Source organism: Microcaecilia unicolor, chromosome 3, assembly GCF_901765095.1.
Source record: "Microcaecilia unicolor chromosome 3, aMicUni1.1, whole genome shotgun sequence".
Classification (NCBI taxonomy): Eukaryota; Metazoa; Chordata; class Amphibia; order Gymnophiona; family Siphonopidae; genus Microcaecilia; species Microcaecilia unicolor.
In genome coordinates this window covers 189,181,764-189,203,160 of record NC_044033.1, presented here as the reverse complement: position 1 = coordinate 189,203,160, position 21,397 = coordinate 189,181,764, and the positions used below count along the sequence as shown (strand labels likewise).

Here is a 21,397-nt window from a genome sequence, read left to right as displayed (position 1 = left end):
TAAAAGTTTTATTTTGTTTTGTTGTTTTGCAGTGTGGGGGAGGGGGGAGGAGTAATTCTTTCTTCGGAGGGGGGGGGGGAGGTTGTAAAAAAACAAGAAAAAAACCCCCAAAACAAAGTGTGTGTACAAAGCCATAACACTTCAATGCAATTATACAGGCAGGGAACATTAAAAAAATTAAAAATAAATCAAACATTTTAGTTTGGGATTGGATAATAGTTTATATAAAAATTAAAAACTGTATAAGATCACCTAGAATCTACATTACTCTACATCTACTGTAATCTAAGTCAGACTTCCTGCCTAGCTTATCTTTTCTTGCTTTCGCCTGGCTGGGAGTTCTTTATGCTTTCCCTAAGTAATCTTTACAGAAATTTGGAAAACCAACACAAAAGTTAGTTTTTTTTTTTTTTTAAATTATATACGGATTGTTCAGACTTCCAAAAGAGCGTCCAGTGGTTTATGGGTAAAAATGGCCATTTCTCTACACAACTCCACTATTTACAAATATTTACTTTTTTAAAAAACATTTTTGCAGCTTTGAACAGTTGCGGAAGCAGCTTTAGTTAAAATGCAACAGCACTTTTTCTCTCTGGTTTCACCTGGAAGTGCTTGTGGCCTCTAGCACCTGCTGGTTCTTCTGTCTCTTGGGATAAAAAAAAAAAAGAAGAGTAAAATCCTGCGGAGGTGGAAGAGTTGAACTCCAACACAGGCCCAAAAGGTGTGAAGGTCAGTGCTGGAGGCAATTTATTTTGTGCGTTAATCATAGAGCTCATCTTTCCTAATCGTATATCCCTTTCTAAACCTTGCCCAATTGTTCCTGGCTTCTCCATGCCAGTGGCCAACAAGCAGGACAAGCAGGAGTAACCGTAGACCCTGACCTTCTCTTAACATTCAGCTTAATGAGTGTGACAGGTAATGGCATTTTTTTTTAAATGTATGGACTATGAGTTACCATACAAGAGGCAAACTACTATTATACAGAAACAAACAGAAGGGCAAAAAGAACCCCCACCGCCAACACTCAATTTTAATTCCCCCCCCCCCCCCTCCTCAGAACTTAGGAACACTCATAAGTGCATCTGAAGGATCAGAACCACTTCTCTATCCAATCAGTGCAGGATTCACTCCCCAGCCAAAAGAGCACAGGCTTCGGTGTTCCCTTTCCTTCTAGATTTCCATATATATATATTACATGTATAAATAGATAAATAACCCCCCTCCCTCTGCAATATGCAGACACTAAAAAGTCTTTGCACAAACAGTAATTGGCTGAAAGCAGCAGTGTATTTTTAATGGGGAAGGGGGGCCCAAAGCAAGGGATCCAATAAAATTAATGCCAACCATAAACCTTTGCAATGTCCTCTTCCCACTGCAAACCGATTTCCTTTCTGACTTGTCCTGAAGGATTTTGGACAAGGAGAGGATAGAATGATTCAGGTAAAAAGTAACAGAACAACTCTTTTCTCAAAAATAATAATTTATCTTTGAATGATTAATCTGCTCCACTCAAGGACCACTCTACACAGATCAAGGTAAAAGGGTCCATGATTCAAGACCTCCCCCTCCCCCACCGTTTACAAAGCTTCTGAAGAAAGCATCCTTCCAGAGGCGGTCTTGGAAGCTCCAAAGGCCTCCATTGGTCAGAAGGTGCATGATTTGCTGTGCTCTGACCAATGTCCTTTAACTCCAAGCCTGGGCTGACAAACACCCCAAACTACCAACATTTCCTGCCATTCTCCTCCCCTAACTCTCCAAAGGTTGATAAACACCCCCAAACTGCCACCAACACTTCCTGCCACTGCATACAAGCACCTCTTTGCCCTGGTTTATTCTTGATGACAGGGAGAGAACAGGGCGGGGGAGGGGGGTGTATTTGCACATTACACTCCAACACTTTGAATGAGGTAGGTATGAGTGCAGGTGCTTCTTGAAATTTATTTCTCTCTTGGTGACTTGAGTCACATGTGCCTGTCTATATCATTCACTTCGGTAGAAATATCTATCTTGTCTCCTGCAGTCTGGGATTGTCTAGCTGGATGAGTCTTTTCTTCAAAGCCTTCGTTACGTTGGTAACTAGCAAGTAATTTTTTTTAAATATTTTATATTATTTTGCTAATCTTATTTGTACACAGCAAAAGGATCTGTGAGCTTCAGAGAACAAAAAGATACATCATTCAAGAAGTTTTCTGTACAGACCTTGAGGGATTTCTGTCCTCACAGGGATTATCTACAGGCTCCATCAGGTGCTTCAGTGAGTTTTCTACATCCAATGCCAATCTTGGCCGAGTGCAATGCTGATCTGTCCTACTCATGGGAACACCTGGCACAGCAATTCTCAGCCGAGAAACTGGAGACAGTAACTGAACAGCAGTCCAGCGATATGAGCTGTGAGCTCTGCCATCAAGCTACAACCGAGGGCTGGTTCATGTGGCAGTTAGAAGCCTGGAACCCTATGCCTCTTCGAGTCAGCAGTACCTATCTTCCGTTCAAGGGAAGTTTCCTCACCTAGCAGCGACTGAGTCCCCCAGTGCACTCCAGCCTTGTGGAGGGTTTGGGGAAAGGACAGCCGTCTGCAGTAGCCAAAGACAGTGTGCCTTAGTGCAGCACCATGGTGAGGGATGCATTCTTACATGACCCACTGCTGTTATCAACACTTTAGTTCATCCATTTCCTGCAGTTCCAGGCTCCACAGTGACAGGGGATTTTATGCTGATCATCTTCAAAGTCAAACTGATAGTCATAGGTCAGCTAGGAAGACAAGAAAAGCAAAAGTATAAATTGAGAATTCACTAACCTCAAGTCTAAGGAGAAATATCCACCCTATTGTTCCCTGAACCAAATAATTAAAATATTTCCCTTCTGATATTCCTTTTCAGTATTCCTTGGCTTAGATATAAATTTGGTATGTGAACCACAGATTGAGGAAGGTCCCTTGCTGGCCTTTAGACAAAGTCTAAGAACCTGCTGCCCCAGCCCATTAAGAATAAAATATAAGTGGTATGATTAAACCATATTTCCAAGGCAGCACTGGTGTATACTGCACAGAGCAACTGTTATCAACTTAAAATGCAGTAATACAATTTGCATTAGGCCTCCAAGAAAGCATCAGGGTAACCTAAACAGAGTGACAATTACAATCTGAAACAGTGGTACAGCAGTATTTGGCTTCCAAGAAGGTTGGAGTGACCTGCATAGATGGTCTATGAGCAAAGGAAAGCAGGATCTTGCTATTTATTTTACTATTGCCTAATAGTGGCAACCATAATGATACTATAAACTTGGTAACGTAACACAGAAGGGGGCCTGGGTATTGGCTTAAAATATTTGGACTTTTAAGTAAAGCCTACAATGGCAAGGCCTGAAATAGCAAACAAAAGCAAATGAGGTAGCAAAAGAAGACGAGGATTTAAAAAAGATGATATGGAACCCTTTTAATCTTGTAAACAAATTCAATTGTTAAACATGGAACAGTCTTGACACGATCATATTTTGGCATGTGTGCCTGCGTCAGGAGTCAGAGTACCTTATAAAAGCAGAATAAAAATAAATATGACTTTTAAACAAGACCTACCATAATGATCAATAATAGGAATTCTAATGCATCACTACTTACTTGATAGTCTGACTGTTTTCTGATTTACTGAATTGATTATATCCATTATGTTACACTTGTTTTTATGTAACCAATTGTTTATCTACTCTTGAATGGCGCTTGCCATGATATAATATTGTAAGCCACATTGAGTTTGCAAATAGGTGGGAAAATGTGGGATACAAATGCAACAAATAAATAAATATATAAATACACGTGTGGTGAAAATACAAATCATGATACACAAACTAAAAAAAAAAAAAGCATAAAAAGATACTATCAAATATTGAAATGAATCAGTATATAAAAATATATAAATACATACGTGCAAATCAATATGAACATGTATTAAAAAAGATTAAACGTGTAAGCAAATAAATATATAGAAATATGTAAGGGGTGTGTTGAAAATACATAAAGGTAAGTATAAATGTCTATGGCCAATAGGAACAAAAAACAATTACAGGTCTCTGAATCAATAAAGGGCTGATGTTCTAAAGTAGACCATAAAGAACTTTTAAGAAACATCGATGAAATACTTAAAACTCATATAGTGCTAGAAAATACATAAATCGTGATGATATACCATTTTAAAACTCAACCAATGCTAAGACAAGAAATTAAACAGAACAAAAAAAACACATAGCAAAAATTAAGTGAAAGGAAGCACTTAAATCAGAACTTGTCACAATTACTGGTGTCTTATTGTCCTGTATGGATGCAAGATATACTTGCAACAACTGAAGAGATAAGAAAAGATGACTTAAAAAAAGATGTTAAGAGACTACAAAAATAAATAAATAAAATGCTATTGCAGTGGAATATCAACTGCACATGTGAGCTTACACTTGAAGAAAATAAATATCCCGTGTTCCAAGAGTACAGCAGTGAACAACAGTATGATGCCTATGGGTTATTAAACTGTAATTACACAGTATAATGGTGAAGTGCTTGCAATAAACACGGAGCTATGTGCGCTGCGAGGGAGTGAGCATGCTTAAGCCATGAACATGAAGAACAATTATAAAAACTATTGAAAAAAAACTCGAGCCCAAAAACTAAGTGGGTAATAATTCAAAGTGTGGAAATTAGAACTAGTAGTAAGACTAATAATAAAAAGACTTACCCGGCACTTGGCAGCAACAAATATAAGCAGTACAACAGAGTTTCTGCAGCGCGAGAGATCTGGCAGCATTTTGCACGCAAATGGGAACGTCAGCATGCAAAACGTTAGTTATCTGTATTACAGTATGAACATGCAATAAACTGCATAGTGGGAAGACTAAGAATGATAAAAACGTGCATCATAGAGCACAGGAGTTGTATCAGCCACCAAGTCCATTCAGTGCCTTTGTCTGAACATTGGCAAGCTGAAAATCACTCTACTGAGGATTTAAGATTTTTTGTGGTGAAGCATCTGATCATGAGATGGCGCCAAGGGGATACTGCATGATGTTCAACAGTGAGGAACAGAATAGAGAATGACATGGGGATGGGGACCTGCGATAATCAGTGGTTAAAAATAAAAATTACTGTATTTACCTTGGGTGCAGGAGCAAAACTTTGTATCGCCCCAAGGGAGCGGTAAAAATCCTTCCTCCCACAGTAAAAAAAAAACCAAAAAACAAAACCCAAACACTGCGATTACTGTGGGTCCTGCATCTCTTCCTGTCTTTCTTCCTTCCTCCTCTCCATGTGTCTCTACCTTGAAGCCTGCTCTGGGCCTTCCGTCATCTGATGCAAGGTAAAATTATGTATAATCATACCTGATAATTTTCTTTCCATTAATCATAGCTGATCAATCCATAGACTGGTGGGTTGTGTCCATCTACCAGCAGGTGGAGATAGAGAGCAAACTTTTGCCTCCCTATATGTGGTCATGTGCTGCCGGAAACTCCTCAGTATGTCGATATCAAAGCTCCATCCGCAGGACTCAGCACTTAGAGAATTACACCCACGAAGGGACACTCTGCCCAGCTCACCACCGCCGAAACGGGGGAGGGGAAATAACCCAGCTCATCCCCACACAAGTGGGGGAGGGGAATCCGTCCAGCTCATCCCCGCGGAGCGGGGGAGGGACACCACCCCGCCGATGCAGGGGGATCTGGCTTATCCTGCAACCGCAACCGCGGGAGGAGCTGACTGACCCCAAAACCGCCGAAGCGGGAGGGGTATAAAGCTGCCCTACAGCCGCACGAAGCGGGAGGGAGTGCCGGCACAATTTATGTCTCAATCCAGCCCGTAAAACGGGGGGGAGAGGAATGCAGCAGCTCACTGTAACACAAACTCGTCTCAACTCTTGAAGAATCCAAGTGAAAAAACTTGAACACGAAGTCTTTCTGAAGTAACTGAAGACTAAACTTGAACCTGAAATGCAACCAGAATATAAACAGTACAGATATCTGGGAGGGGCTATGGATTGATCAGCTATGATTAATGGAAAGAAAATTATCAGGTATGATTATACATAATTTTACCTTCCATATCATCAAGCTGATCAATCCATAGACTGGTGGGATGTACCGAAGCAGTACTCACCCAGGGCGGGACATAGAAATCCCTGACCTCAACACTGAAGCTCCAAACCGGGCCTCCGCCCGTGCAGCCACAGCCAAACGGTAGTGCTTGGAGAATGTATGAGCCGAAGCCCAAGTTGCCGCCTTGCATATCTCTTCCAAGGAGACGGATCCGGCCTCTGCCATCGAGGCCGCCTGAGCTCTTGTGGAGTGAGCCTTCAGCTGGATAGGCGGCACCTTCCCCACGGCCACATAAGCCGCTGCAATGGCTTCCTTGACCCATCTTGCCACTGTAGGCTTAGCAGCCTGCAGACCCTTACGAGGACCTGCAAACAGGACAAACAGATGATCCGATTTCCGGAAATCATTGGTCACTTCCAAGTATCTGATGATGACTCGTCTCACATCCAGATATTTAAGAGCGGAGTACTCCTCTGGGTAGTCCTCCCTACGAAAGGAAGGGAGACAGAGCTGCTGATTCACATGGAAGCGAGAAACAATCTTGGGCAGGAAGGAAGGCACTGTGCGAATAGTCACCCCTGCCTCAGTGAACTGCAGAAAAGGCTCTCGACATGAGAGCGCCTGGAGCTCGGAAACTCTTCTGGCTGAAGTGATAGCCACCAAAAAGACTGCTTTCAACGTCAGGTCTTTCAGAGATGCCCTCGACAAGGGTTCAAAAGGCGGCTTCTGCAATGCTCTTAGCACCAGGTTGAGATTCCACGCAGGCACCACTGAGTGCAGAGGAGGGCGCAGGTGATTAACTCCTTTGAGAAAGCGCACCACATCTGGCTGCGAAGCCAGGGAAGCACCCTTCAGGCGGCCCCTGAAGCAAGCCAGAGCCGCCACCTGGACTTTAAGGGAACTGAGCGACAGGCCTTTCTCCAGACCTTCTTGCAGGAACGCCAACACTGAAGAAATTGGAGCAGTGAAGGGAGAAAGTGAGCCTGCTTCACACCATGCTGCAAAGATACGCCAAACCCTGGCGTAAGCAGTAGAAGTAGAGCGCTTCCTCGCTCTTAGCATAGTGGCGATGACCTTGTCTGAGAAGCCCTTTTTCCTCAGACGCTGCCGCTCAATAGCCAGGCCGTAAGACCAAAGGGGGAGGGATCCTCCATCACCACGGGACCCTGATGTAACAGGCCCTGCTCCACTGACAGCCGCAGAGGATCGTCGACTGAGAGCCTGATCAAGTCCGCATACCAGGGACGTCTGGGCCAATCCGGACCCACCAGGATTACCCTGCCGGGATGCTTTGCCACCCGGTCTAGCACCCTGCCCAACATGGGCCAGGGCGGGAACACATAGAGGAGCTCTTGTGTCGGCCACTGTTGGAGAAGAGCATCTACTCCCAGGGATCGAGGGTCCCGTCCTCTGCTGAAAAAGCGCGGCACTTGGCAATTGGCCGATGACGCCATCAGATCTAGGCTCGGCTGGCCCCAGCGCTTCGTGATGTCCAAGAACGCCTGAGCAGATAGTTGCCACTCTCCGGGCTCCAAGGTATGGCGACTGAGAAAGTCCGCCTGACATTCATGACTCCGGCAATGTGGGCCGCTGAAAGCTGCTCCAGGTTCGCTTCCGCCCACTGGCAAAGACTCATAGCCTCCTTGGCTAGAGGGGCGCTCTTGGTACCTCCCTGGCGGTTGACATAGGCCACAGCCGTGGCATTGTCCGACAGGACCCGTACCGGCTTCAACACCAGTACCGGGATGAACTCCAAAAGCGCCAACCGAATGGCTCTGAGTTCCAGGAGGTTGATAGACCACTTTGCCTCTGCAGGGGACCAGAGCCCCTGCGCTGTCCTTCCCAAGCAGTGGGCTCCCCAGCCCGACAAAGAGGCGTCCGTCGTGACGACTATCCACTCTGGGGTCACCAGAGGCATTCCCGCAGACAACTTGTCTGTCTGCATCCACCAGCTCAGCGCCTTGCGCACCGCTGGGTCCAAGGGAAGGCGCACAGCATAATCCTCCGACATCGGAGTCCAGCGCTGTAGCAAAGAGTGTTGAAGTGGTCTCATATGAGCCCTGGCCCAGGGCACTACTTCCATCGTGGCCGTCATAGAGCCCAACAGCTGCACATAGTCCCAAGCCCGAAGAGGAGAGGCTACTAGGAACCGGTCCACCTGAGCCTGAAGTTTGACAATCCGATTGTCTGGCAGGAACACTCTGCCCACTTGGGTGTCGAATCGAACTCCCAGGTACTCCAGGGACTGAGTCGGGCGCAGCTGGCTCTTCTCCCAGTTGATGATCCATCCCAGGGAGCTCAAAAGAGCAACTACCCGGTCCACAGCTTTGCCGCACTCTGCATAAGAGGGGGCTCGGATCAACCAGTCGTCCAGATAAGGATGGACTTGTACCCCTTCCTTTCGTAGGAAGGCCGCGATGACCACCATTACTTTGGAAAAGGTCCGCGGAGCAGTAGCCAACCCGAATGGGAGGGCTCTGAACTGGAAGTGTCGTCCCAGGACTGCAAAACGCAGAAAGCGTTGATGAGGAGGCCAGATGGGAATATGCAGGTACGCTTCCTTGATGTCCAAGGAGGCCAAGAACTCTCCTGCTTTCACTGCCGCTATAACAGAGCGGAGAGTCTCCATGCGAAAGTGCCGCACTTTCAAGGCCCGATTGACCCCTTTGAGGTCGAGGATAGGCCGGACAGAACCTCCTTTCTTTGGTACCACAAAGTAAATGGAGTAACGTCCCTTGCCAAGCTGATTTTCTGGCACCGGAACGACCGCGCCCAGGCGGATCAGATTGTCCAAGGTCTGCTGCACTGCCACAGCTTTGACCGGAGACTTGCAGGGAGAGAGTACGAACCCGTCTCTTAAGGGTCGGCAGAACTCTAGCTTGTAGCCGTCTCTGATGACTTCCAGCACCCACGCGTCTGAAGTTATTGTGGTCCACTCGCCCAGAAACGAGGACAGCCGTCCTCCAATCTGCACTGGGGCGTGGACCAAGGCCCCATCATTGGGTACGAGACCCTGGGGGAGGACCGGAGGGAGCCCCTCCGGGACGGCGGTCTCTGCGAAAGGAATGCTGCTTGGGGGAGAAATTCCTCTTGAAGTAAGAGGGGGCAGAGGAACCCGACTTGCCCGGGCGGTACCGACGGACTTCCTGCAACCGTCCTCTGGAGGTACCGGGACGAGTACTAGCTCGAGCCCTGACCTCTGGTAATTTCTTGCCCTTAGACGTGCCGAGATCGGTCACGATTTTGTCCAGCTCGTCCCCAAAGAGCAGCTTGCCTTTAAAAGGCAATCTAGCCAGGCGGGATTTAGAGGCGTGGTCAGCAGACCAATGTTTCAGCCAAAGCCACCGCCGCGCAGAGACTGTCTGAGCCATGCCTTTAGCTGAAGCTCTCAAGACATCATACAGCAAGTCTGCCAAATAGGCTAGGCCCGATTCCAGGGCCGGCCAATCAGCCCTCAAGGAATGATCCGAGGGGGAAGCCCGCTGCACCATAGTCAGGCACGCCCTGGCCACATAGGAGCCGCAAACTGAGGCCTGCAAACTTAAAGCAGCTGCCTCAAAGGACGACCTTAAGGCCGCCTCCAATCTTCTGTCTTGGGCGTCCTTTAGGGCCGTGCCACCTTCCACCGGCAATGCCGTTTTCTTAGTCACCGCAGTGATTAAAGAATCCACGGTAGGCCACAGATAGGTCTCACGTTCACTCACAGCCAAAGGATAGAGGCGGGACATAGCCCTAGCCACTTTAAGGCTCGCTTCTGGGACATCCCATTGAGCCGAAATTAAGGTGTGCATGGCATCATGCACGTGGAAGGTTCTAGGCGGGCGCTTCGTCCCCAGCATAATGGCAGAGCCAACAGGGGCTGAGGGAGAGACGTCCTCCGGAGAGGAAATCTTCAAAGTGTCCATGGCCTGTAACAACAGGTTGGGCAAATCCTCTGGGCTAAAAAGCCGCGCTGCAGAGGGGTCATCCGCTCCATCCGAGCGGGGATCCGTCTCTTCCAAAGAATCCGCAAAGGACCGTTGGGAGACCTCAGACACGCTGCCCTCATCTACATCGGAGGAGACAAAGTCCTCCAAGGCCTGAAAATCAACCCGAGGGCGTTTACCTCTGGGAACCTCAACCTCTTTACCAGAAGAGGGAGCAGGGGCAGCGTTATGCATGAGGAAAGCCTGATGCAGCAGCAAAACAAACTCGGGGGAGAAACCCCCCAGACTGTGCACTTCCGCAGCCTGGGCAACAGCCCTAGACGCACTCTCAACCGGCACTCGCAAGAGCGGGGGAGAGACATGCTGCGCATCCAAAATGGCGTCCGGCGCGACACTCCACGAAGGAGCCGCGCGGGAAGAACGGCGCTTAACTTTAGCCGCCTTGTGCCGTCGCCCAAATTAAGGGCGTTCATGGCATTAATGTCTCCAACCTCAAGGGCGGCCCACGAAGAAGCCGTCCGAGCCGCGTGGCCGGCCAAGATGGCGGAGGCGAGGAGCGGGGGATGGGCGTTTATGGCGGGAAAAACCGCCACGCCAGAAGGACCGGGACATGCATCGGTCACGAAACTGTCACCCAACAAGGGCGAATCAGGCTGTAAGACCCCCGCATCCCCTCTAGAAGCGCTCAAGCGATCCGGGGAGCGACCCTTTGCGCCCTCGCCCTCCGACGCCATATGCCACGAGGAGAAGAATCGGGGAACCCCCTGCCCGCTATAAAAAAGGTAAAATTACCTGCTTGCCGCTCCGAGCTGTAACGAACTGGTGTCCCAGTGAGTAGCTGCAATGAACGTTTAAATAAACGTCGAAATAAACGCCTTTAAAGACGTTTAAAAATTTTTTTTTTTTTTTTTAACGGAGCCAGCGGGAGGGGGGAGAAAAGGAGGGACCTGGCACCACCAGGTTTGCACTTGCTCAAAAGAGCCCTCAACCCCAGGCCTCAACAAAACCTAAGGATTAGGCTTGGAGGCCTAGCCAGAGCTGCTGCTGTGTGTGACCACCACCTGCTGAGATAGAGAACATACTGAGGAGTTTCCGGCAGCACATGACCACATATAGGGAGGCAAAAGTTTGCTCTCTATCTCCACCTGCTGGTAGATGGACACAACCCACCAGTCTATGGATTGATCAGCTTGATGATATGGAACTTCCTGTTTCACAAGGGAGGGTTGACTGGAACTGAAGGGGACAGAAGCAGCGCTGAAAGGAGTGGGGGGAGGGAGGCGACAGAAGCAGCGCTGGAAGGAGAGGGGGAGGGGATAGAGGCAGCGCTGGAAGGAGAGGGGGAGGGGATAGAGGCAGCGCTGGAGGGAGGGAAGGGGGATAGAGGCAGCGCTGGAGGGAGGGAAGGGGGATAGAGGCTGGAACTAAAGGGGACAGAGGCAGCACCAGAGGGAGGGATGTGGGACAAAGGCAGCACTATTTATTTATTGCATTTGTATCCCACATTTTCCCACCTCTTTACAGGCTCAATGTGAATAGTGGAGATATATAAGAAATAAACATTTAGTATTACAGAAGGATCTTGGGTAACATGATAATGATAAAGCATGATATTAATATAACAAGCAAATAGTAAGGAATAAGGAATGTCAAGTCAAATGCAAAGCGCCGAAAAGGAAGGCAAAGAGGGAATTTGAAAAAAAAGATTGCATTGGAGGCAAAAACACATAGTAAAAACAAGAAGTCAGCAAAAGAATCAGTTGGACCGCTAGATGACCGATTAGAGAGAGGGAGCTCTGGAGAGGAGGGAAAGGGACAGTAGCAGTGCTGGAGGGAGGGCTGGAGCTGAAGGGGACAGAGGGAGAGAAAGCTGGAGCTAAAGGGGATAGAGGGAGGGAGAAGGGGACAGAGGGAGAGAGAGCTGGAGCTAAAGGGGATAGCGGGAGGGAGAAGAGGATCGAGGGCGGGATAGCTGGAGCTGAAGGTGATCGAGGGCGGGATAGCTGGAGCTGAAGGGGATCGAGGGCGGGATAGCTGGAGCTGAAGGGGATGGAAGGAGGGAGGGCTGAAGGGGACAGAGGTGAGGGGGACTGGGGCTGAATGGAAAGGATATAGGTTCTGGAGCCGTGGGGTGGGGGATGGAGCTGGAGTGTAGGGAGAGGGGTGTTGGAATCCCATGGAGGGGGGCTGAGGTAAGGGAGAGATGTGCTGGAGTCTCATGGAGGGGGGGCTGGAGTCAGGGAAGGGAGAGAGGTGCTGGACCCATGGACAGACTTGCTGGAGGGACTGGCAGAGAAGGGAAAGCAAAGAGATACTGAACCAAGGGGTTAAGGAAGAGGGAGTGAAATACTGAACACTGCAGAAGAAGACACATTGGTGTGGAGGAAAAAGAGAGGGGAGAAGCTGAACACAGGGAGGTATACAGAAACAGAGGTGAAATGATGAGCATGAAGAGGAGCATAAGGACAGGGACACAAAAGTGAGATGCTGCATGCAGACACAGAGGGGCAATGCTACACATGGAGGAGAACAGGAACACAGAAAGGAGATGCTGGACTTGGGGGGTGCATAGGGACACAGAGGAGTGATAGCGACAGAGTGGTGGTGATGGATACAAGGGAGATGCTAGATAGGGAAGTATAGGGGACACAGAGAAGGGTGATGTGGAGCATGGGGAAAGATGGGCACACAGAGATAGAAGATGGATGGTGAGCATGGAGAAAGAAGAAATGTCTAATGGGCAGAAGTCCCGGCGAGCGAGTTGAGAAGACAGAGGGAAACAGAAACCAGAGCCTGGGACCAACATGAAAAATAAAATGACCAGACAATAAAAGGTAGAATTTTTTTTTTCTATTTTGGGATTAGAATATGTGAGACTTGAAATGTGCATCCTGCCAGAGCTGGTGTTAGACGTGGCTAGCGTCCAGGGCAGAAATTTGGGAGGGGATCCCAAAGCCCACTACCAGGCCAGTATCAGGCGAGTTCCCACTCGGACAGTTCTCACCCAATTCCTCCCCTCCCACCGAGACAATTCCCACCTAGGAAAATAGCCCCTCGGGACAAATGCCACTTAAGGGGGACAATTCCCAAGGACTTTTCCCTCCTGGTCATTTCCCACCCTCCCTAGCCTTTTTTTATTTTTTTTACCGACCGTAGCTTCTTTCTTGTATCAGGTCCCATAAGTCCTGACGGTGATTTTTTTTTTTTTAATGGAGTCAGGAACAAGGAGGATAGAGCAGCATACGGATATACACAGAGGACATATAATAACAGAGTAACTTTTCATAGGTAGATTAGTAATTTGTTATAAATTGTAATCAGTGCGTCATTTTGAGGGACGGAATTAGGTTCAAACCTGTGTGTTCTCTGAGACAAGGAAATGCCTATGTTACTTGAATTGCAACACAGAATGGGTTTGGATATGGAAAATAAGTAATTTAATAAAAGAAGTAAAGCAACCACCTTAAGTCGCATCTTTCCTGTACAACTGCCTTGTGCTCTGAACTCTACGCCTATTGGCACAGACTACTATATGGCCACGGGCCTCTCCACACCCTCTCCAATTCTCAGCCTCCCGGGAGTCCATGGGAGAATCACATAATTCTACAAGGGACAAATCGATCTCCACTGCAATTTTTCGTGCATGGGGGGCTGTCACGTGACGACTTGCAAGCGCCCTTCTTCCAGGGGCTGTTTACCCGTTGCCACTTACGACTGAAATCAAAGCGTATTTTTATTTTATTTTCTAAAGAAGAAAAATGGAGTCAATTTCTTATAACATATCTACAGTGTCAGTGGATTAAAAAAAAAATTGCTCCTAGGCAGGTTGGCTGCCATGTTAGTCATAATAACCAATTGTAGCTGTGTTTGTCATTATGGTCGCTTCTGACTGGGCGCTAGTGGCGAACGCGCAACTTTTAAAGTGTGCCGGAAAGACTAAGAGACAAAGACGGGCAAGAGCAAGCGGCAAGGAAGTGCAAGGGGAGAGAGCAGAGAGGTGCTGCTGGGGGGGGGGGGGCAGGGGAGAGAAGAGAATTGCTGGGTATGGGTGGCTGGAGGGGGGCAGGGGAGAAAAGAGAATCGATGGGTATGATGGATGGATAGAGGAGGGCAGGGGAGAGAAGAGAATCGATGGGTATGGATGGATAGAGGGGGGAAGGGGAGAAAAGAGAATTGCTGGGTATGGATGGATACAGGGGGCAGGGGAGAGAAGAGAATTGTTGGGTATGGATGGATGGAGGGGAGGGCAGGGGAGACGAGAGTTGCTGGACATGGGTGGATGGAGGGGAGAGGAGGGATGCTGGACATGGGTGGATGGAAGGGAGGGCAGGGGGGAGAGGAGGGATGCTGGACATGGGTGGAGGAGAGGGAAGGGAGAGAGAAGAAATGCTGGACATGGATGGAGGGGAGTGAGGAAGGAGATGAGATGAGGGAAAAGGAAGAGAGGAGAAAAACACATGGATGAAGAAAATAGGCAGAAGCTGGATCCACATCCTACCAGATGCTTTGGTTTTCAAACTGAAAGCGTCTGGTAGGACGTTACAGATGATTAGCGTTGTTGGCAATCAATCCAGATTGTTTGAACATCTTTGATTTAGATAGATTGTGAAGATACACTTTGACCCCTGAGGCAGGCGCTTGTGCGCCGAAACACGGCACGTGTCGGGTCTTTCTCACAATAAAGGATGGCAATTATCTCTTTCTTGAAGGCCCAGTGTTGCTTTTTTGTTTTTCTGTTATATTCTTGTATGCTTTATTACCCCTCTCTTTTGTGAATGTGTATCATTTTTGGTTAGCCATAAAGAATTTGGCATTTGTGTTCTGTGTGTGTGTGACAGAGGTATTCTGTTAGCATGAATTTTCTATGTAGCATTCTGTAGTAATTTGGCTTGTACAGCTTTCTCGATAGTGGAGGAGATATTTGTGAGGAAGGAGGGAAGATAGGGGTTTTGTTGATCCTTGTTCTATATTGTTTGTGATTTATAAGACAGTTGTACAGAATACTGCTTCTTGTTATACTTTAATAAAATGATTTTAATATAAAATTATAACTGTTCGAGGCTTGTGCAGGTGGGATCAGACAGAGCTTGTGGGGACAGGGTGGAGACCACGCCTGCGGGGGACAGGGCAAACTTTGTCCCCACATTATTTTCTAGAACAGCAGCTTATATTTCAATTGAACACCCTTTGCCCTGCTGGCCTTAATTCTGAGATAGAACGTCATGTTACCCTCTCGGTTTAGCTTACATTTCAGCCATGTGGTCAATTATATACCCCTCTCGTTCATCTTTACTTTTATTTCTATTTTAATACCGAGGTCATGACATCTACTATTTTTTACTATGATGATCTTATTTTTGTTATTATTTTTTTTTTACTATGCACAGTACTCCAACATTTGGTATATCATTCATGTATCTACAGTGTTGCAGGGTCCTCTAAAATGTATACAATCCTTTTGCATATTATATCACTCATTATATTATGCTATGTTGATTTATCTCCCTTTTCTTAGTATAATACATTATATCTCTGTGTCCTTTGCTATAACATTTATGTGTCCCCTTTATTCCACTTATTGCACACTAAGGGATCTGTTTACTAAGCTAGAGACACCCATGCTGCCATTCCCATTTGTATTCGAAACGCTGCTGGATCTCTCCCACTTCAGAAACGCTGTTGTACTACTTGTATTTGTTGCTGCCAAGTCTTTTTGTTATTCGTCTTATTACTAGTTTTAATTTCCATATTTTGGTTATTACCCACGTAGTTTTTGGGTTCGGGTTTCTTTTCAACAGTTTTAATAATTGCTCTTCACGTTCATGGCTTCAGTTTGCTCACTCCCTCGCAGTGCACATAGCTCCCACTGCATGCACTTCACCATCATACAGTGTAATTACAACTTAGTAAACCGTATGAATCATGCTGTCATTCACTGCTGTACTGTTGGAACACAGGATATTTGTTTTCTTCAAGTGTAAGCTCACATGTGTAGCTGATATTCCACGGATTGTTTTGCTTATTGTTACATGTTTCTCATCTGTTCCTCAAGTCCACTGTGATAGCATTTATTTATTTTTGTAGTCTCTTAAGCATCATCTCTTTTACAGTCATCTTTTCTTAACTCTTCAGTTGTTGCAAGTTTATCTTACATCCATACAGGACAATAAGGCACCAGCAATTGTGACAGGTACTGATTTAAGTGCTTCCCTTTATTATTTTCCCCTATATGGATTTTAGTACTGTTTAGCTTCTTAGCATTGGTTGACTTTCAAAATGGTATATCATCACAATTTATGTATTCGCTAGCACTATACAAGTTTTAAGTTATTTCATCCATGTTTCTTGAAAGTTCTTAATGGTCTATATTAGAACATCGGTCCTTTATTGGTTCAGAGACCTGTAATTGTTTTTAGTTCCTATTGACCATAGACATTTATACTTACCTTTATGTATCTTCAGCACATCTTTTATATATTTATATATCTATTTATTTGCTTACACATATTTACATGTTTAATATATGTTCATACTGATTTGCAAGTACATATTTATATATTTTATGTACTGATTAATTTAAATATTTGATGGTGTCTTTTTTTTTTTTTTTTTTAGATTATGGGTATCGTGTTTTGCATTTTCATCACACATTTATTTATTACTGTCTCCGCTGGCTTTGCTCAACGATAGGTTAGTACTTTGTAATTGAGAAAAGCAAGGTTTATTTGTGAACGTGTGTGTGTGTGTACATATCTCTCTCTCTTTCTCTCTCTCTATATATGTATCTTATATTGATTTTTATTCTGCTTTTATAAAGTACTCTGACTCCTGACGCAGGCACACAAGCCGAAACACAGCTGTCTCAAGTTTCATGTTTAACAATTGAAAGTTTACAAGATTAAAGGTTCCATATCATCTTTTTGAAACCCTCGCCTTTTTTTGCTACCTCACTTGCTTTTGTTTGCTGATGCATGTTTCTGACTTTCTCCTGTTTTCTGGACTAAGGCCTGAAATAGTCCACTAATAGGAGGTGATGGGGCAATAATTAGAACACATATTTTCAGGTTTTTATTTCCTGGATAGATTATTGTAATATTGCCTATGCGGGATTATCAAAGTACAATATTAGGAGATTACAGACAATGCAAAATGCAGCCCTGAGGCTGCTAGGTAATGCAAGAAAATTTGACCATATTACCCCTTTGTACTTGAAATTTAATTAGCTGCCTGTACCTTATAGAATTAGATTTGTTCAAGTATTGTTTTTGGTACATAGGGCGTATTATGAGAACCAGGCATCTTATCTTCATGCCTTAGTGATTCTACATAAGCCTGTCTATGTTTTAAGATCTTTACAGGATAATAAATTAGTTTTACCCTGTGGTTCAAGGGCTAACTGGGAATCCACTCATGCAAACTCCTTCTTTTGGCTGCCTCTATCTATGTGGAATGCCTTGCCTAAAGAGTTATGTGCTGAAGCAAATTTTAAGAATTTAAGATTTTACTGAAAATGCTATTTTTTAAACACGCATTTAACCTTGAGATGGAGCAAATGCTCTGCAGAGCATAATTATAATTATTGGAAAGCATTACTATATGTGTATTTGTGACTGGGATGATTGGGTCAGGTCAGTGGATGAATAGCCTAGTGGTTAGTGCAGTGGACTTTGATCCTGGGGAACTGGGTTCAACTCCCACTGCAGCTCCTTGTGACTTTGGGCAAGCCACTTAACCCTCTATTACTATGTAAAGCTTTGAATGTAGTTGCAAAAACAACAGAAAGGTGGTATATTAAGTCCCATTCTCCCCTTCCCCATATATATATATATATATATATATATATATATATATATATATATATATATATATATATATATATATATAATGGCGTTCTTTTCTATTGTATTGAATATTTTTAATGTAAACCGCTAAGCTCTGTCAAAAGTTAAAGTGGTATATCTAGTTTAATAAAATAAATATAAACATTTTAGGCACGCTTAAGACTAGGTTAAATGGTACAAATAGGGCTGCATAGGGGAGGAGGAGGAGGAGGTTACTATTGGGCTACATATGGTAAGTCATACACTCATCTGTCAGAAATGAACGAATCTCAACAGGACAGACTGGATAAATCATTTTGGTCTTTACCCAACCTAATTCAATTTGTCACTACAGATCTGTAGAATGACTGAAAATAAGGATTAAATCTGGAAAGCAAATACAAATCTGTATTAACAGTCCTCACCTCCTCTCCTTTGGGGATCCTGCGGCTCGAGATGATAATGATCTTATCCTCCTTGTCAAAGGTCACAACCTCAGCCACACAGTTAGGGGCACAAGAATGGTTAATGTACCTTCCAAAAAATATAACAAAATTTAGATGTGAGACTACTGCAATGCTGAATTAATGCAAGTTCATCTGCACTGTAGAAGTAAGCACTAAGTCTTTGCAGACTATGACAGCTTTTACTGGTGTACTTTAAAGAATTTATCCAGAGCTGATACTGTGCAGGAGCTGCTCAAAGCACAAAGGAACCTTCCTCAGATAATCTCAAAGCTTCTGGGCAATATCATTCTAAGTTTGGTCTAAATAAATTATCAGAGCCTGCAGAGAATCCAGTGTGTGAAAGATTTGTATTTTATCTAGTGTGTGTGTGATATGTATGAACATGCTTTGATAGTTATGGGAATGATATTCATCGTGTATGATACCTCTGTGCGATACATCAAATATACCACTCAGATATGTGACGGTCTTTGGGAACACATCCACCAGAAAAAAACCCCAAAACAAGTTGGTTTTTTTTTTTTTTTTCTGGTGGATTTAGTCATGTTTTCCTAGAAACAGTCACATATATCCATGATGCACCTGTTTATGTAGAGATTAGTGATAGGTGTAAATAAGAAGATAATTGTCTATGTGCAATAACTGTTTTCAATAAGAACAAAACTGACTTGGTTAAGGTGCAGCATTCTATAAGTGGCCGTTTCTATAACTGTCAGCTGGGATATATTATTTACATAGATGCTAACTGGAACACGGCAGGCTGAGTGGACCAACTGGACTTTATCTGATACTATCCACTCTTTTGAAATGAGCCACACAGATGAGACATGCTACCTGCATAGGTATTGTACCCAAGTGTTGTGTGAAGCTTGGGCGTGATGAAAAAAAAGAAGACGACAACTGTCCCCAAAGTACAACACAAAAAAAAAAAAAATTGGGGGAGACCAATGTAATTCCAACCAGGGGAAACAATTTATTGATAATACTAAAAATTTGTAAGATACAAAGACTAAGTCCAAAATATAACGATGACTGAATGGACTCAATTCAGTCCTGCGTTTCAGTACGGCAAGCGTCTGCCTCAGAAGTCAGAGATATTCCAGTTTAGTTGACAATGAAAAATTGTTATCCCTGTACTGCCATTCACTGGCTATCAGCCAATAAGGCACACTATAATAAAGCTGCATCACCGTCAAAATGATGAAACATGTTTTTTGACACACAATCTCATTTCTACATGTTTCATCATTTTGACGGTGTTACAGCTTTATGTTAGTGTGACTTATTGGCTGATATCCCTGTACTTTGAAGACATTAGGCCCATGAACCACTAAAATTATAAAGGTTTTCCCTTGAAGGCGAAGCTTCAGAAGCAACAGACGCCCTTCCAGCATCTTTATATAAAGGGAAAACATCACAAAGCAAAAACTTATGGAACAACACTGCTGCAATCCCGACCCCTACACCCCTCAACAGAGGAATAAAACACCTGACCCACTCAAGAGTATTTTAATTTCTCGTGTTCTAAATCAGATAGCCTGGTCTCCTGAAGGCAAGAAACACGCACCTATTGGCGCTGCAACACCACCAGAATTTTTGTACGCTTAGTTGGTGATGTGATGACACTCATATTCTAGGTCACAAGCCTAGTCATAGCAAATGTCCCCACTAAAGAGATAACCTAGGAAATGTCAAGAGAAATAACCAATAATTTATTCCAAAATTCCTAGGGTGCCAAGCCTCCCCCCAGGAGTCCAGAGAAGCTCGAGCCATTTTGGTGCAGTATGTATAAGGAAAGGATATCCTGCTGTTCCAGGCAAAACCTACACCCAACTCAAAATCACCCCCCCCCCCCCCCCGCTTTACAAATACCCATCCCAAAACCCCCAAAATAGAAAACCCTTGGCTCATCAGCACTAACGAGCTAGTAAGCAAGACACACATTACATGCTGGAGGACTCCGGACACCCCCCCTCCCCGCCCAGACAAGTGAAATATTGCAACCCTCTAGGAAAAGCTTGAAACTTTGATGAGATCTGACACCACACCCCAATTATCTGCAAAAATAACATAAGCAGTTCATACACACATCTGCACTTCAATCTGGGGAGTAAACAAATGACAGCTAAGAAGTTCATGTGGTTGAAGCCGCCCCCAAGTGATGCCATCTATGTAATCCTGCGCTGTTTGCGGGGATTCAAATGTCCAGCATTTTCCTTCGCAAACAATTTAAGCATGGCCGGGCAGATGAGCACGAATCGATAATTAAGTTCATATCAGCAGGCACATACAGGTGTAAAACGGCACCGCTTCTCCTGTACAGCCTGTGAGCAGTCTTGAATTTTTTTTTATCTTGACCCTCTCAGTCCAAAGGAGTCCCTCTTATTTCAAAATTGTCTGAGAATAGCTAGCATGTGGAGGTAGTTGTGTATCTTGGCAATAACTACCCGCGGCCGAACTGCACCCTCCCGGTGACGGCCCAGGTGATGCACACGCTCCAGGCACATAAGGCCCAGGCCCTCAGGAGCAATAAATTATTTTTGAAGCCATGCTTCCAATAGAGACCCCAAGTGCTGCTTTAGCACTCTAAACAAAGCGCAAATTATTGACCCTGGACCAGTTCTCCAAATCCCCAAGTTCCAACGCTTGTTCCCGCAAGGCGACTTGTAAGGACTGGATCTGTGCCATAGCCTCCATCAGCAATCTTCCGCCATTCAAGTTTCCCAGTCTGACGCTTCATCTCAACTAATAAAGCTTCAGCATTGGTAAGTTATCCAGATATGGGGGCCAAACGCAGTTCTAGAATACCTGCTACCGGTTTGTATCTTCGCTTTCTCCAAGGACAAGCAGGCTGCTTGTTCTCACATGTGGGGTATCCCTAGCAACCAGGCTCACTCAAAACAATGAACATTGGTCAATTGGACCTTGCAACGGCGAGGACACAACAGAGATTGACCTAAAACCATAAACAACTAACAGAGAGTGCAGCCTGGAACAGAACAAAAATGGGTCTAGGGGAGTGGAGTTGGATTCTAAAACCCGAACAGATTCTGCAGTACCGACTGCCCAAACCGACTGTCGCGTCGGGTATCCTGCTGAAGGCAGTAGTGAG

The 21,397-nt window shown here is 45.2% G+C and overlaps 1 protein-coding gene across 1 annotated transcript in view; it reads right to left on the bottom strand.

Moving 5' to 3' along the window:
* Nucleotides 1-645: 645 nt before the first annotated feature.
* Nucleotides 646-21,397, bottom strand: part of KMT2D (lysine methyltransferase 2D) — a 591,638-nt gene continuing 570,886 nt past the window's right edge. Inside the window, exons 54-55 of the mRNA XM_030196818.1 lie at nucleotides 18,244-18,352; nucleotides 646-2,751 (exon numbers count right to left, since the gene is read on the bottom strand). Coding sequence (XP_030052678.1) covers nucleotides 2,659-2,751; nucleotides 18,244-18,352 — 202 coding nt within the window. The 3' untranslated portion in view covers nucleotides 646-2,658. The remainder of the gene's footprint in view (nucleotides 2,752-18,243; nucleotides 18,353-21,397) is intronic.